Genomic DNA, 15,435 nt, shown 5'->3' with positions numbered 1-15,435 from the left:
TCATTGAAGCAGAAGACGTCCGGTATCTAGTCGTTACAACTTTTGGAATTAAAAACATTCACATTCAGATTCTCAATGAGGAGATGGATTTTTTTTTCTTCCTTCAATACGTGGAAAAACACCCTCGGAAATGATTACTTGGAGCATTTTAGATGTTGTAAAAATCTATTTCTAGATATATTCAAGATTTGATTTGAATATTGAAGATTTTCACAGTGTTGTGGTTGCCACAAAGCCCTTCTCCTCGCCGCTAGCTCTGGGAGTTCAAAGTAATGCATTAAATTATATATATGCCATATTCAATCACATTTTTTTCACATATGATTTCTATTTTTCGCCATAGCTTTGCCACCTTAAACCAAAAGGAAGCATATCTATAATTCTACCACCACATGCTTGTTTTGAACTATTTTCGTGACTGCTGAGACGCCTCTGAAAGCAATCATTCATAGTAAAAAAAAACATTTTTAAAAAGGACTACAACTTGATTGAGCATGACACAACGCTCCTGGTTTACACGCCCCTGCTCTGTCAGCCAACACGTCTCCAACGGGAAGTCATTCTCTGTTGTTTCCACAAACAACCAGGAGTCAGATTGCGTCCCAGAGTGTCCTTGAGACCGGTGGGGACCGGCAGCCAGGTTTTTAGGATGACCCTCGCTGATCTGCCCAATCATTGTCCCACCAGGCCCAGTGGTTATTTTGAAGTGTGGGATATTCGTGGCCCAGGACAGGGCAGCGGCTGCTCCCATCCTGCCTTTCAAAAAGGACGGAAGCGGGTTGGAAATGCATGCACGCCGTGGGAAAAAAGACGGCTTTATTTACTGCGCAATAACCTTTCTGTGACATAATAGGGCGTCGCAGAGAAACAATACGTCTTTGTCATTCACGGGTCCTACAAGCTTAAAAGAACAGCCCTTATTGCGTTGAATTCTGCAGGTCTAAACCTGAGGCTCAAGGACGCATTTCCAGAGAAATTCCAAAGAAATAGGAAAAAGAAAACAACTATTGCAGCAGAAGTTCTACTGTACTGGGTAAACAGACAATATTGGTGATTCTAGCACAACAACCTCACATAGAGCCTTTGGAGTGCTAGGTTCATGTTATGTTGTGATCAGTGAGATAAAGTCCAGAGGAGTGGACGCTCAACGCCCAAAGTATCTGAAGATAAGGGAGCTAAAAATACTTCTTCCTGAAAACAGGATGACTTCTTTTTTTCTTCTTCTTTTTTGTCTAACAATAACCCAGTTTCAGAAGATAGGTGTTTCCTCTAAAAAGGACAGTTGATTTTTCATCCCAACATTGAAAGTGAAGAGCTACTAAACACAAATTTGAGACACCCTGTAGTAAAACTACAAATGTACACAAAGAGCCTTGCACCACTGCTGACTGCTTGTCTCTACCTTGAATATATATATATATATATATATATATATATATATATATATATATGTACCAGTCAAAAATATATATAATATCATAGATAGATAGATAGATAGATAGATATATAGATAGAGTACCAGTCAAAAGTGTGGACACATCTGGTATATGTTGATGTGTTTTCTTTACTTCAATTAAGACTATTTTAGAGACAAAAAGAGTATAATTCAGACACATTCGTAATAGTTTTGGCCCCAAAACAAGAAAAATTACTTGAATAAATCCCCCACAGTGTTACAATACCCTTCGTTTTTGAAGTTGCATAAAAGGAACAAAGCTCATTCTTGAAACTCAACGGTGTATTTGGGCTCTAAATATTTTGGGCCCTCTGCAGTCGACTCAGTGGTGGGATTGAATAGATTTACACTGTGATTTGTTTGATATTTATTGATCCAATTCCAATTCTGCTAACCCTAAACTACATTACTTTGTCATTTAGCTGACGCTTTTATCCAAAGCGACTTACAATAAGTGCATTAAACCTGATGAGTACAACTCAGAACAACAAGAATCAAGAAAGCACAATTTCTTCAAGAAAGTTAAACTACAAAGTGCTATCAGTAAGAGACATTTAAGTGCTGCTAAAGTGCTACTACGGCGCTGCCTTCCCTATTCAAGGTATAGTCGAAAAAGTTGTTTTTAGTTGGCGACGGAAGATGTAGAGACTTTCTGCTGTCCTGATGTCAATGGGGAGCTCGTTCCACCAATGAGGAGCCAGCACAGCAAACAGTTGTGACTTCGTAGAGTGTTTAGCTCGTAGTGACGAAGCTACAAGCCGATTGGCAGAAGCCGAGCCAAGTGAACGAGGTGGGGTGTACGGTTTGACCATGTCCTGGATGTAGACCGGACCCGATCTGTTCGCAGCACGGTACGCAAGTACCAATGTTTTGAAGCGGATGCGGGCGGCCACCGGTAACCAGTGAAGGTCGCGGAGGAGCGGAGTAGTGTGGGTAAATTTCGGGAGGTTGAAGACCAGTCGAGCAGCTGCATTCTGGATGAGCTGTAGAGGTCGAATGGCATTAGCAGGTAGACCTGCCAGGAGGGAGTTACAGTAGTAACTAACCCTCTATTTGTACTGTGAGGTTTTAAGAATAGCTGTTAATATTAACACACCTGTTAATATTCCATCTTCTTAAATGCATTTTTGTGCACTTAACACAAAAACAGGAACTTATTCCTTTTTAAATTCGCACTTGTTGATGCTAGAGATAAGCCACGCCCCCTCTCTGGCGCAAATGAAGTGAATAAACCACAAATAGTCGGGGGAGGAAACTCATGCGAGTAAAGCGTATTCGCAACGCTTTTGGTGTCAACGCAGCATTAGCCATCTGTAGTGGCCGAGAGCGGAACAAGGTGCAGGGGTCACTAACAGGCGGATCGCGGTCCAGGTCCGGACACAGATGCCGTTGTCTCTGGACCCTGGACACCGAAAACCGATAGATAATTGAGAATTATTAATTTTTCTATCGCTTCCATTTCCACTTTTCTTGCCTTTACGTCTCTCGTTCAGCGGTCCACGAAACACACCGACCAATTACACGCGTTGTAAATCAGCTCACGTGATCCTACTCGGCCAATCACATATGTGTATTCCGTTAAGCCCCGCCCTCGACCCGAGTGCCATATTCACACACACACGGGAGCAACAGGTGAGAAACCCGATAGTTGGAAAAAGTACAGAGAAGTGATTTCACTTGGTGCTCCAAAAAGAGAAACGTGTCAGCTTAACCAAGGATGTACAGACTCTTATGTTTATTATTCCCACAACCAGTTCAAAAGCAGTATTCTCATACGTTCAGCGGTATTAAAAGCAGCGATGTGAAGCACCACCACGAGACAAAACAACACATCTTTTGAACAAACGTACCGAAAAAGGCACAGACAAATAAACCTAAGAGCCCAATATGTTCAGAACACGTGAATTAACTGCCCAATAATGATGTTAACAGAGGAGAAATGAGCTGGAACAAATGGTTTAATAACCACAGATAAAGTCCCTGCACACACACATGTATTTAATTGTTTTTGGATTTTACAGTGCACACCAATCAACAGTAAATCTTTAAGTGAGCCAGAGTTAGCCCCAGAGGCTAATTTTCTTGATGCTGTCCCTGGCCAGATTTTTTGAAGGCAGCCATTTATCTTTTTAGACGACAAGAATATAATATCTCAGTTCTTTTGATAGACGTCGCTTGGAGCCTGAATAAACAGAATTTAAAGCTGCAGTACAATTCAGTTAAATGATTTTTTCTAAAATTAACTTCTTTAATTTAAGAGTAACATTTTTCACAAGCTTTCCGTTTTAAATCCAGCCTTTATTTTACTTTAAATGTATTATTTATAATTGATCCAATTTAATTTGAAAACTGTAATAATAAATATTGTTTAGATGTTATTCAATTGAACTTTTTTTTATCAGTCAGTTGTTGACTACATACAGACGTTAATACAACTGTCGGCTACTTCAATAGATATGGTAATAAATCATAGAGTGCACAATTTTCCATTATTGTGATGTTCCGGACCTTTGCATGAAAAAAATTCTCTCTAACTGGACCTCGCTGAATTTTTGTTGAATACCCATGGCGGTCGTGGATCAGGCTTTTGTGTCGGGTGAGTCCAAACGTTTGACTGGTACTGTATATAAAGCAAGATGTCGCTTTTTTTTTTTTAAAGCTTTTTTGGGGTTTTCCATGAGCAAATGTTGCAGATACTACCTGGTACCACAATGATCGAGGTCTCGATACGAGAAGGTGGCGTTGGAAACACTGCAGGCCACCGATTGGCCAGAGAGAACCATGACCAGCACGACAAGGAACATCCTGCATTTTTAAATAGCCCAAAAGTATCGTAAAAAAAATCTGCGGAAGTGAGGCAATAGTGTCTTTGCTTTTGTCTAAGCGACGGGGGACATCAGCGAGGAAGAGCGCCAGACTTCCATTCAGAAATGTTACTGAGTGGCCAAAGAGTGGAAGTTTCCTCCCCGAAGTGCCTCTAAATCTTCATCCAATTCTCTTCATACATCCATGACGTACGACAAGATGACGTGCCATCCCCCCAATCAACACGTCAATCAGAAATCTAGGACGAGATAATGAATTGGCTGTCAGGCAGTGCAGCAACTTGTCAAACGTGTATATATATATATAAAAATGTATATAATGTACACAAATGTACAATGCGTTGTATATATAATATTGACCTGCTTGCCGTCATCCCTTCCTGAAAAATGAAAAATGACAAAGTGCACACTAAGCTGGCAGCGGCTATGGAAATACCCCTGAATCCTTTAAATAGAGAGTACATTGGGCCCTTGTTTTGCACATTTCGCATACATAACTTATTCAAATGAGACATTTAACGCCACAAGTCAAAGAGCACCGCGGTCAATCATTTGTGTGTGCCCAATTTGTGCACTCAGCGTGGGGTCTTCTTGAACTTTGAAGCCATTTGGCAACGTCTGGCAGTTATCTATTGGAAGCCAAGCGGGCATAGCGACGGCGGTGAGAGTTATCCTGTTATTGAGTTACAAGTTGGGCTGAACAAATGGAAGAAGTCAGGCTCCGGATCAAAGTTGGGATTGAGAAACAAATGCTCCGAATGGAGTCACACATCACCGGAATAGGAAACGTGGAGTAACGGCTCATCCTTGTTGCGATGCTTCCACATGAATCACTGAGGACGAAAACACACGCAAAGCCGACTGCTATTATGCTGCAGCTACAAAAAGAGAAAAAGAGCGATATTAGAGCCGTCTATTACCGTTATTAAAAGGCATTAATGTTTAAAGCATTCTGTTATTCAACAGTAATGTTGAGCTTGTTAGGCGTTATTGAAGACAAAAAAATCCAACTCCATACGGGTGAAACGCTAACGGCGAGGAGGACGAGGCTCCTTGCAGCTGATGAGCGGGGACACAAACATTCATCAGGCGTGTAGCAGCAGGAGAAAAAGAAAGCCCTCTGCAGCAGCGACACAGACGCCCCGGAGACGACGGATCTCTCAGCTAATCAGGTGTCAAATACAACCTTCAGCAAGAGGCGAAGAAACCACAGAGACGCTGGTGGTCGGCTGTACATTATATCTTGGACAAGAGGGGAGCTGATGAAATTATTGACTGAAACAAAAAAGATATTGAGCCAACGTTGTGTTTTCATTTGGCAAACAGAAAGCAGTCTTTACCAAAGTGGTGGCAGCTGCACAAAATCAACAATACTTTTAAAAAAAATAGATAGCCTGTTCTTCATTGTTCTGTTATCATAAGCTATAAACCCATAACCTTTTCCATTACACAAGTACAAATAATTCATAACAATGCGAAATGTATGCCATCAGACTCACGGTTCGGATCACAGATCGAATCGGCACAATACTTACTAGTATTATACTAGTATACTTTTAGAGATCCCTGATCACGTTTGTTTTTTTTCGCCGTCGATACTAATTGAATTGAATTTATTTATTTATTTTGCCCACCATCCAAAAAAATATTTCCACGGCTCTGAAGTGTGAACCATCAAAAAGTCTAAATGTTATCCTTTCCTTTGTATTCAAAAAGGGAAATAAAAGATTGTAAATCTATGGATTAAAACCAATCTTGTCATTAATAGTTTTATGGATGTGTTATAAGCTGCTAAGAAATATTTTAAAACAGCGCATAATTCCTTTTCTAATATATATTCATGTTGATTTGTAAACATCTTCAAATAACTGGATTTATGCACGTTTCTAACCAAGACAACCTTTTTTACGAGAGCACATGTGAACAGATTATGATGAAACGATATAATTTATTGATTCCTACAGATCAACAACGGCCCCTACCTCCACTAGAATGTACCATCAAAGAATATCTCTATATCCTCAATATTTATTTATTTTTCAATTACTGCAAAAATGGAACGTAGGCCAACTTTCTGAGTTAAAACTTGATCACAGAAACCAACAGCAGGTCTCACATTGCCCAAAGAAAAATACAAATAAATAAAACTGACGACTCGTTCCTCTCCGTTCAACCAGTCCTTCATGGAGGTGCTGCTGCAGCATCAATGTTGTTTCACTAGTGTGGGCCGGCCTCCAGGCTGAATGATGGGGCCGGGGCATCGGGGCCAGCCAATCCTTGGAAGAGCCATTTTCCACTCCATAAATAACATAATGAGGTGACAACCGAGTGCCTAATACGATCACTTAGTACCCTGCATGGCTAAAGCACCCTGCATAGACAGGGTCCAAAGAGCAGTAGCTATGGTACCCACACAGCACATATGCCCCGACACCAATGTCCCAGAGGCACCTGCTGTCTGGGGTCTTGCACTGGAATCTAAATAAATAAATAAAAAACATATTGTCCGAATTATGCTGCATTAACAGTTAGATGTGTACACAAAAGGCGATCAGCGAAGGGGATATTTGTTTAAAAAGGGACAGTGTGGCAGCGGCGTGTGGTTAGGCTCAGCTGCAGTGGATGGAGCGGGGGTGTGGTTCAGGAAACGGTGCCAGGACGAGGTCTAATCAGCCTCAGATGGGGTTAATCTGTGTGTGTGTGTGTGTGTGTGTCTCCCCAATGAAAAGCAGTAGAGACTGAGAAGCGAGGAGAAGGAGCGGGAGGCGAGAGTTCGCAGTCGGTCGCCATACAGCTGTTAAGTGTTATATGCGAATAAAAGGTTTTGTGAACCATAACCATCCGTGTTGCTGCCTCTGTATGGTGCGAGACTCACCGGGTAACTCCAAAATCAATCTCTTTAATCTAGCTTGTTTATGTACGAGTCGCCTGGTTCAGGCGATACACGTACATACATGTAAGTGTATATACGCGTGTATATGTGTATATATATATATATATGTGTGTGTGTATGTATATATATATGTGTATATATATATATATATACACACACACACATATATTATATATATATATATATGTATATATATACACACATACACATATATATACACACACATACATATACACATACACATACAGTATAGGTCCATTATAGAGAGGAAGGAGGCAGACATCTCTACGACAACTCTCCAAAATAGGCAACTAACACTGAAAAACAATCTTGATTGATAAACAGCACGACAAGGTATGGATTTTTGTTATTGGAGGCAAACTGTATGAGGCGTGAAAGTCGAACGTTCATCATTCATAACGCAAAATTGCCATTTAACGTTTATGGAAATGCTTAAACAGTGTTCCTCTGATAATCGCCAATTCACAACACATTACTCTGAACCCTTAAAGGTTTTCCAAAATTTTGTTGTGAATGATAAATGTAAGAAATTAGGATTTGCTAGGTTCTTGGCACCGTCCTCCGCCCGTTTGATGAGCATTGCTGCCATCGCCTTCATACAGACTGATGAAAAGCAGTGTCTGATACTGTGGCGAGAGCTCGACATGCTGTCGCTTCTGCTATTCTTAGGGTGCACAGTGTGTGTGTGTGTGTGTGTGTGGGCGACTCGACGGAGCGCATGTCGCTGGGAACACGGGAGAGTCGAGAGTCGATTGAGAGCCGGAGACGACGCGCTTCTACTGCAGAGCGTCTGGCGGGAAGGCCAGTGGACGTCAGGGGGAAGTGTTTTTCAGAATATTCAGCATCACTCCCACTGTCGAGATTGCACCATTAAAATGCTGACCATTTCTTTTCACTATGGAGTTTTTTTTTAAAAATTTTTTTAAACAGCACTGGGGTCCCACCACTCCTCTCCCACAGAGTCACACATGTTTGATTCTGTCAGCCTCGTACTTGTATTGAGCCTCAATCTTAAGCAACCCGCACAGTACATCTTAGCGAGGGCTGAAAAGTAACAAAAAAAGGGGTCATGGGGGGTGAGGGATGAGTGGATCTTAAATGCAATGCATGGACTGAACTGATGTCAACGTTTTAAATTAGTGAAAATCTTTTTTTTAACTTCGGGATTTTATGTTATGCATGTAGGTTTGTTGTTATTATCGGGGCATCCCAGAGCTGAAACCAATGTTTTAGTTCTTGGGACCCTGGATGTCATTAAAAAAAAGAAAGAAATACAGCTTAAAAAGTAGTTAAAATACAGCATAATACAAGTTCATAAATGATTCATGACACCAGGCTATTTAGGGCAACAGCTAAGATTTGTGTTGTTTTTATATTCCGATATTATTACTTTTGTCATGCCAGCAGCATGGCGATAGCAATGTCTGTTGGTATTACGGACAGTCAAGTTTTTGTTTAAAGCAACGCCTTACACCTACAAAAATCGTCTAATAAACGCTGGTATCCGATCGGTACTTCGTATCAGCCGATGCTCCAAAACATCGGTGTTGGGACTGAAAAAGTCGGGACTGTCCGTGGCTGGGACAGCAACATTGCCCTGTCGAGGGGACGTCAACTATCCCGTTAGTACAACATGTCCACTAAGCCCGTTAAGCCTCTACTGGAATACAATAGTAGTGGACAATAGTGGGTGTTATTATCGGCACCATCAACATCTTGAGAGCCGTCTTTCTACGGCCTTGAGTCAGGAACAACACTGCATGTACACGCGTGCGAACGCACACACACACACACACACACACACACACACACACACACACACACACACACACACACACACACTGTCTTATTTAGAACATAAGCCTCCCTGTTGATGTTCAGCAAGGAAGCTTCACCAGCTGGTCAGGGAGTAACAGGGGAGCTGACAATACACAACGCGAGTCATCGGCTGTGGTTAATGTGCAATTACTTTAAAAACACACTGTGCAAAATAAAAAAATGTAAAACAGAAAGGCAACAATTTGCAATAAAGTGAATCGTCCCTTTTCCTTTGAACAAACACGCGGATCAATGTTAACTGTACATTTAACGTAGCTGGTACGATATGCATGGCTTCATTCATAACTGCACTGTACTTTAGACCAACTACCTACAACCACTGATGATCAAGCCAGTTGCTAGGAGCTGGGGGGGGGGGGGGGGGGGGGCTAAAAAACAGGGCTAAAAAAACAGACGATAATCTCTCTTACAGTAAAAACGGTTGTTTCCTCTGACAATACAAACGAAGACGTGGGTTGCCGTTTCCATGCAGTCCACCTGTTCCACCTCGATATCGCGTCTCCGCACCGTAAGAAACGGAGCGCGCTCTCTCTCTCTCTCTCTCTCTCTCATTCTCTCATTCTCTCCATTCGGAGACCCAAGCGGCAGCCACTGTTGTTTGTCTGCGAGTCTGAGGAGAGATTGAAACTACCAAGTTTCATCCAGCGCGCGCGCACGCGCACACACACACTCACACACACGCACACAAAAACACGCCACGAACCCCGCCGCTGTCTGAAGAACAGATGGCGGCCGGCGTGCGTGTGCAGTGTTCTCACCGTGTAAAGCCCGATCCTGCACAGGGCGAGGGAGAGCTGCATGTGCTCCGACATTGTGCTCGGCGACGAGCGTGATCCCCCCGGCAACGAACACGCCGAGCCTCTGGAGGGAGTGGATGGATGGAAGGAGGGAAGGAGGGAGGGAAGGAGGATCTGAGTACAACATTGTCAGGTCGACAACATGAGTCGAGTCCAGCCCCCCCCCCCCTCTCTCTGTCTCGGTCTCTCTCTCTCTGTGTCTCGCTGTCAGCAGCCAATATCCACAAGCAGTTTCTTTCTCCTTCTTCTTTACATGGTGGTTATGCGCGGATGAGCGTGATTGAAGGCCTTCTTGCGTTTAGTCATTGCAAGTCCTCGCATGGAAAGATAACAACATAATAATCATAATAAATAACCCACTATTGCTCCGAGGATCAGCGGACAAACACGAGCTCAAGATTAGTTTGTGGGGATCTTTCTCTACGCAGAGATTATGGGCTCAGTGACAACTAGGGATCCAGAAAGAGACTACAAATAGGATTAGTCACTATCTCACACACACACACACACACACACACACACACACACACACACAGTGTGGTTGCGAGCTTCTTGAAGTAAAAAGAAAAGAAAAGAAAAAAGAAGGGAATCGACCGCAGGAGCTCACGGGTGGACTGAGTCATGTCCCCCCCACCATGTCCATGCTGACATATACAGCAGGTATAACACAACGGTGGGTCGCCTAGAATTCAAATTGTGGTTTTTGCAAACATAGAAAGAACGGTTTACTGTGTGCCTGCGGGCAAACTAATTCATGTGTGTACTCACCTTGTGTGATATAGCAAATTAAGTGTGAAAGCAACATGAGTGCTCTAAAGTCAACTGCCAAAGAATAAACTATTTTGGGTTATAGAAGACCTACTGTCAACCACACAAACCTCCAAAACATCTGGTTCTAAAGCCTCAGCACTGAGGTGCCATCTTATGTCTTGTTTGCTTCAGGACCAGAAAGGTTAAAGCTAGGGTTGGTAATCTTGAGAAACAAGAGTATCCAACAAGGGAAAGAAACACCCCTCAGATGTGCCAACTCGTTGTCAATGAAAGTAGCTAGCAACAGTAGCTCCAAAGGTCGCTAAGTCCAGCGAGAAAGGCGCAGAGTCGGCAACACAGAGGACACGCCCCTTCGGACCTCCCTCCAAAAAAAACACGCCCCCAAAATGATCATTATAAAAAAAAGGTAAAAAGCTGTGAAGCTAGCAGCTGGCTAAAGAGCACGGTGACGAGTAATGAGCGTGGGCAGAATATGCAAAAAAATGCAGGCGGGCGGTCTGTCCAATCAGTACATCTGGGTCCGCCTCCCGTGATTGGGGTCCGAGCTTTTGATTCAGTGATTGATGTCGCAATGTAAAAGAGAATTTCTGCAAAAATATCTAAAATGTTTTTGAAAAAGAGATTACCAACCCTGCTTTAAAAAAAATCAAGCTCTTTGTCACCTCAAATAAACTTAGCAGCGGAATAAAAGGCCTCTACACGGGCCTAGTTTACAGTGTATTCAGTGTGACTGCAGGTCAGCAGCTTTCCTGTGAAAGCCTCGACTCACAGATGAAGCTCCCATTACCAAAAAAACAGCATGTGGCTTTTATGGACCTATCCCACAACTCTCTTCAACTACAATAAGAGCAGAATAACAAACCAAAGACAACCGAGCCCTCCACCTATCCAATGTCCCTCGTATTTGTTTTACTGAGGAAGAGCAACAAGGGTGGTTTAGGGCCTAGGAGAAAGTAAAAGGAAGGAAACGCAATATCAAAAAATATATATATGTGAAAACTTGTTCATCAGATTCACATGTTAGCCGAACGTAGAATTCAGGGCACACGCCTGTGCTTGATCACTATCACAGCAGGAGGGACCCACCCCCCCGAAATATTCCCTCATCTCCAGTGGGGGAGCACTGATGATGATGTCCTCAGACGAGCTGCCGACCGGTGGAACACCAGGGACGCGGCCTTCGGGAATGCCGTTGAGCTCGCAAAAGCTATACCCCCCCCCAACCCTCCCACCCCCTCCCCCCCCCCCCACCTGGAGGCTATGCACTTGAAATAAAAAAAGGGGTAAGTTTAAATCAATTCACATACGTTCAGATCGAGTACACCTGCTCTCACTGCTGGATTATAGAAATGATTGGCCAATTTTTTTCTCTTTTTTTTTTGAAAGCGCACACACATTGTTGACATTTTTTTGCGAGACTGCCGGCGCTCTTATCTGGGCAATAGGGGTGTTTTTTTGTTGTCGTTTGCGCCTGAGGAAAGAGCTTGGCGTGGGGTGGACAGCGGTCAGAGAGGGGCGGGGTCAAAACTGAGCGGAAAAGTAACACCGGCTATCAAGCTGTATTTACATGTTGCCAAAAAGAAATAAGAAGCCTCTCCCATTGGCTCTCCCCTCCGTGTTACGGTGGAGGCCCCGCTGTGTGCCCTTGGACGAGGAGGTCTGCTCCGGTGTACGGCGCCAAAAACACACACGGGCTTCTAAAGGCTATTTATTTTCATGGGGAAGTGTGATCCCGGTGGTGACTTGGTAAACCGAAAACCACATCTCTATCTCTCTTCCCCCCCCCCCCCCCCCCCTTCTCCCTCTGTTCAGCCTGCTATCAAATAATAATAAAAAAACGCAAACTGTAAGCTGCTAATTTTGGAGGATGTTTGTGGAGCAACACAAACATCCTGTTAACTCCTTTACGCTCCTGGCATCAAGAGCCATAATGCTCTCAGCAGAACAATAGCAATCCTCAGAGGCGATCTAGATGAAGGTTCTCCAATGAAACTAAGCATTTTTTAAGGATATTCACTTCCCCGTTCCTGTTCGGGAACCTGTCTTCGTCACAGTAAAGCTGCAGATTCGAGGTTTCGAGGCTGAATTTGACCAATTCATTATTTATTTATTTATAATAATACTGATACGAGTTCTGGGTAGATGACAGTATAACAACGCCTGTTTGGTAACAAACATCATTAATGTGGTGACCTCGTCGGATTTGATCCTAAAAATAGTTTTAAACAGTATAAACATCCAACAGCGATGACGCCTTTAGCCTCCAATCAGCTGAACCAGGTCACATGTTTTTTAAGTTTTAAAAAAACAGAGCAAACTGGTGGCAGCTAGCTTGGGTAAAAAACACTAGAAGAGCAACTTGGTTGTTTTTGGCCTGACAGAGCTATTAATAGCAATGGCAGCGGAATAACCACAGATGCCTGCGGTAAATCTCCTGTACCAAATGTTTTCACTTTTTAAAAAGAGGGGGGAAAAAGTACATGTAAAGTATATTAAGTTCACCATCTCGACCAAAAAAGAAAAAGAAAAATGCAGCCAACTGATAATGCGCAAGTCAAAGGGGAAGTTGAACTGCAGATAAAATTCAATTAGTGGGGGAGTCTTATCATAATGTCAGCAGCAGTAAATAAAGTTATACATTTACTTGGAAAAAAGCGTTTTTGAGTCCACATTGAATGTTATTCATTCACTTGCATGAGTTCACAGCGGAGGAGTCGAGGTGTGGGCCGGCCTGTTGTCGAATGAGGCTCCGGCCTGTCATCTGTCACACGCCCATCATCACCATATGGTTTCAGGTCGTTGCCTGGTAGTAGCTGTCACTGAATCTCTGGCATAATATAAATTTCACACATAAATACTGGTTTATTACACCAGATGTAATAAATACTTTGACAGTTTGTTTTTGCAGATCTGTCCCCCTTGAGGCCGGTGCTACACAAATGACCTGGATGTCAGCCCACCCCCCGAGGGGGGTTTAGTCTCTTGTGTGTAGTGGAAATAAATAGCTGGTAATCTCTGAATGTTGTGTAAGATTGAAGACGTGGCCCACAAGGCTGTGAAAAGAGGGGTTTTTTTCTGAATGGGTTTTTTGGGGGGTTTAGATGTCTGAAACAAGCTCAGGAGTTTAACGTTTTGCACGACAATATTAAATGTGTCAGTAAATACCCCCTGATGTGAATTTTTAAGCGTCTTTAAGAAAAAAAGACTATTGAAAATAAAAGCTATTGCTGAGCACATGCATGCCATCTCATCACCGTGGTGTCAATAGGATCATGCTGAACAGTGTGTTAACAGGGGGAGTGGGGGTTTTAAATTAACAATACAGCCAATAGTTTGGTCACATATAAACTCTTTACAACACATCCAAAGTGTCCCGCCTGGTGAGGACCGCAGTAAGTGAGGGTCTAAGCGTTGGTTACATGGCCGTGTTGTAGCAACGGCTAGCACCGAATTCCTCAGTCTGTGCTGCCGTTTTCTGTCGTCTTTTTTTAACACTGTGCTGAGCGTGCAGGAGTTTGGTCCTGTGATCCAGTTGAAAATAAATTCCACCACGCACCAGATCTCTGCCAGTCCCAATTCAAACCAGTAATCACCCAGCAGCGTGCAATAATTGTTTGTTCATCCAAAAACACACTTTGAACCTAAAAGCATGAACCGGCATCACTTATCAAGGGTTTAGTGACAATTGATTTATAGGGAAGACAGGGACATAGTTTTGGGCTGGGTAGGGTGGGGGGGTTGTGTGCCAGGTCTCCAGTGATGCACAGCAGGGGAATGGAGGCCCTTCGCTCATGACCTCAGCGGTCCACAGAGTTACAGCTGGGCTTTCCACAGAAACACTGGGCTTGTCACAGGAAATATTTACTCCTCAAATCGAGTAAAGCTGGAAAAGGCTTTGTTTTTTTCTCCCTCTGCAATGTCGTAGCTTTTTGCATTTTGCCAGAAGAAGAAGAAGAAGAAGAAGAAGAAGCAGAAGAAGAAGAAGAAGAAGAAGCAGAAGAAGAGGAAGAAGAAGAAGAAGAAGAAGAAGAAGAAGAGGAGGTGATCATGTCGTGTCACAAGCGTGAACCCTTTGGACAGCGAGGCCTTGCGTGTTTACTTTTTGTTACCAACAACTTTTCCATGAGCTTGTAACTGAGATTACAGAATAACCCATGTGAGCTGTGAATGAGCCACTTTGTGGGGGCTGGACGTGAGAATCAGTTGATATTAACTAAAGCATAACTTCTTCTGGTCGGACTTTGCAATCTAGACTCAAGAGTTAAACGTTATTTGTAGGTCCTATGTCTTGGGAGGCCCCGTTTATAAACATGCTGATAACACTGGGTGGGCGAGTTCCACTGCATTTCACACTCTCCCTCTGTCCACCCCCCACTCCTCCTTGAGAGACCACACATGTATGTGGACTGGTTGCTCCATAAATTCCCAGGGAAAGCCTTCAGTTACAGCTTCCTCTCCATTGTTGCACTTTTTTTGCAGCACCCGTCCCACCCTTACAAAGTGGGTAAGCCCCCCCCCCCCTGCCCCTCCAGGCTGGCACAGTGGTCTGGACTGTACTGATTAATTTGGTCACAGGTATTTCAAATATGCAGGAGGGGAGTTAATGTGTCAAATTGTCTGTCTCGCTTCCTGTGACCTCTTGACCCCCCCGCCCCCCAAAGTGGCCACATCCAATAGAACAGCGCGGCTTTACACCCTCGCGCGTTTCGTGCACAAAAGCAGCAGCTCGCGTGCCACGCAGCTACGTAAACGTTACGTCATTCAGCTACACGGCACTCGTGAGCGCGCAGCTAGCTAGTGGGCTAGTTTACGTGTTTTTCCTCCCGTGTAAAC

General features: G+C 43.4%; 1 protein-coding gene across 2 annotated transcripts in view; it reads right to left on the bottom strand.

The window, feature by feature from the left end:
- Positions 1 to 15,435, bottom strand: part of LOC117736647 (ADP-ribosylation factor-like protein 15) — a 94,039-nt gene that overhangs the window by 77,891 nt on the left and 713 nt on the right. Inside the window, exon 1 of one of the 2 annotated variants that reach the window (XM_034542115.1) lies at positions 9,793 to 9,941. The exons of the other annotated variant lie outside the window; for it this stretch is intronic. Within the exon in view, the coding sequence (XP_034398006.1) occupies positions 9,793 to 9,846 (54 nt within the window). The 5' untranslated portion in view covers positions 9,847 to 9,941. Of the gene's footprint in view, positions 1 to 9,792; positions 9,942 to 15,435 lie in introns of those variants that run through there. 2 annotated transcript variants of the gene reach the window in all.

Source organism: Cyclopterus lumpus, chromosome 9 (assembly GCF_009769545.1).
Source record: "Cyclopterus lumpus isolate fCycLum1 chromosome 9, fCycLum1.pri, whole genome shotgun sequence".
In the NCBI taxonomy this organism is placed as follows: domain Eukaryota; kingdom Metazoa; phylum Chordata; class Actinopteri; order Perciformes; family Cyclopteridae; genus Cyclopterus; species Cyclopterus lumpus.
The sequence above is the reverse complement of the archived record's forward strand: the minus strand, read 5'-3'. Positions and strand labels throughout refer to the sequence as shown.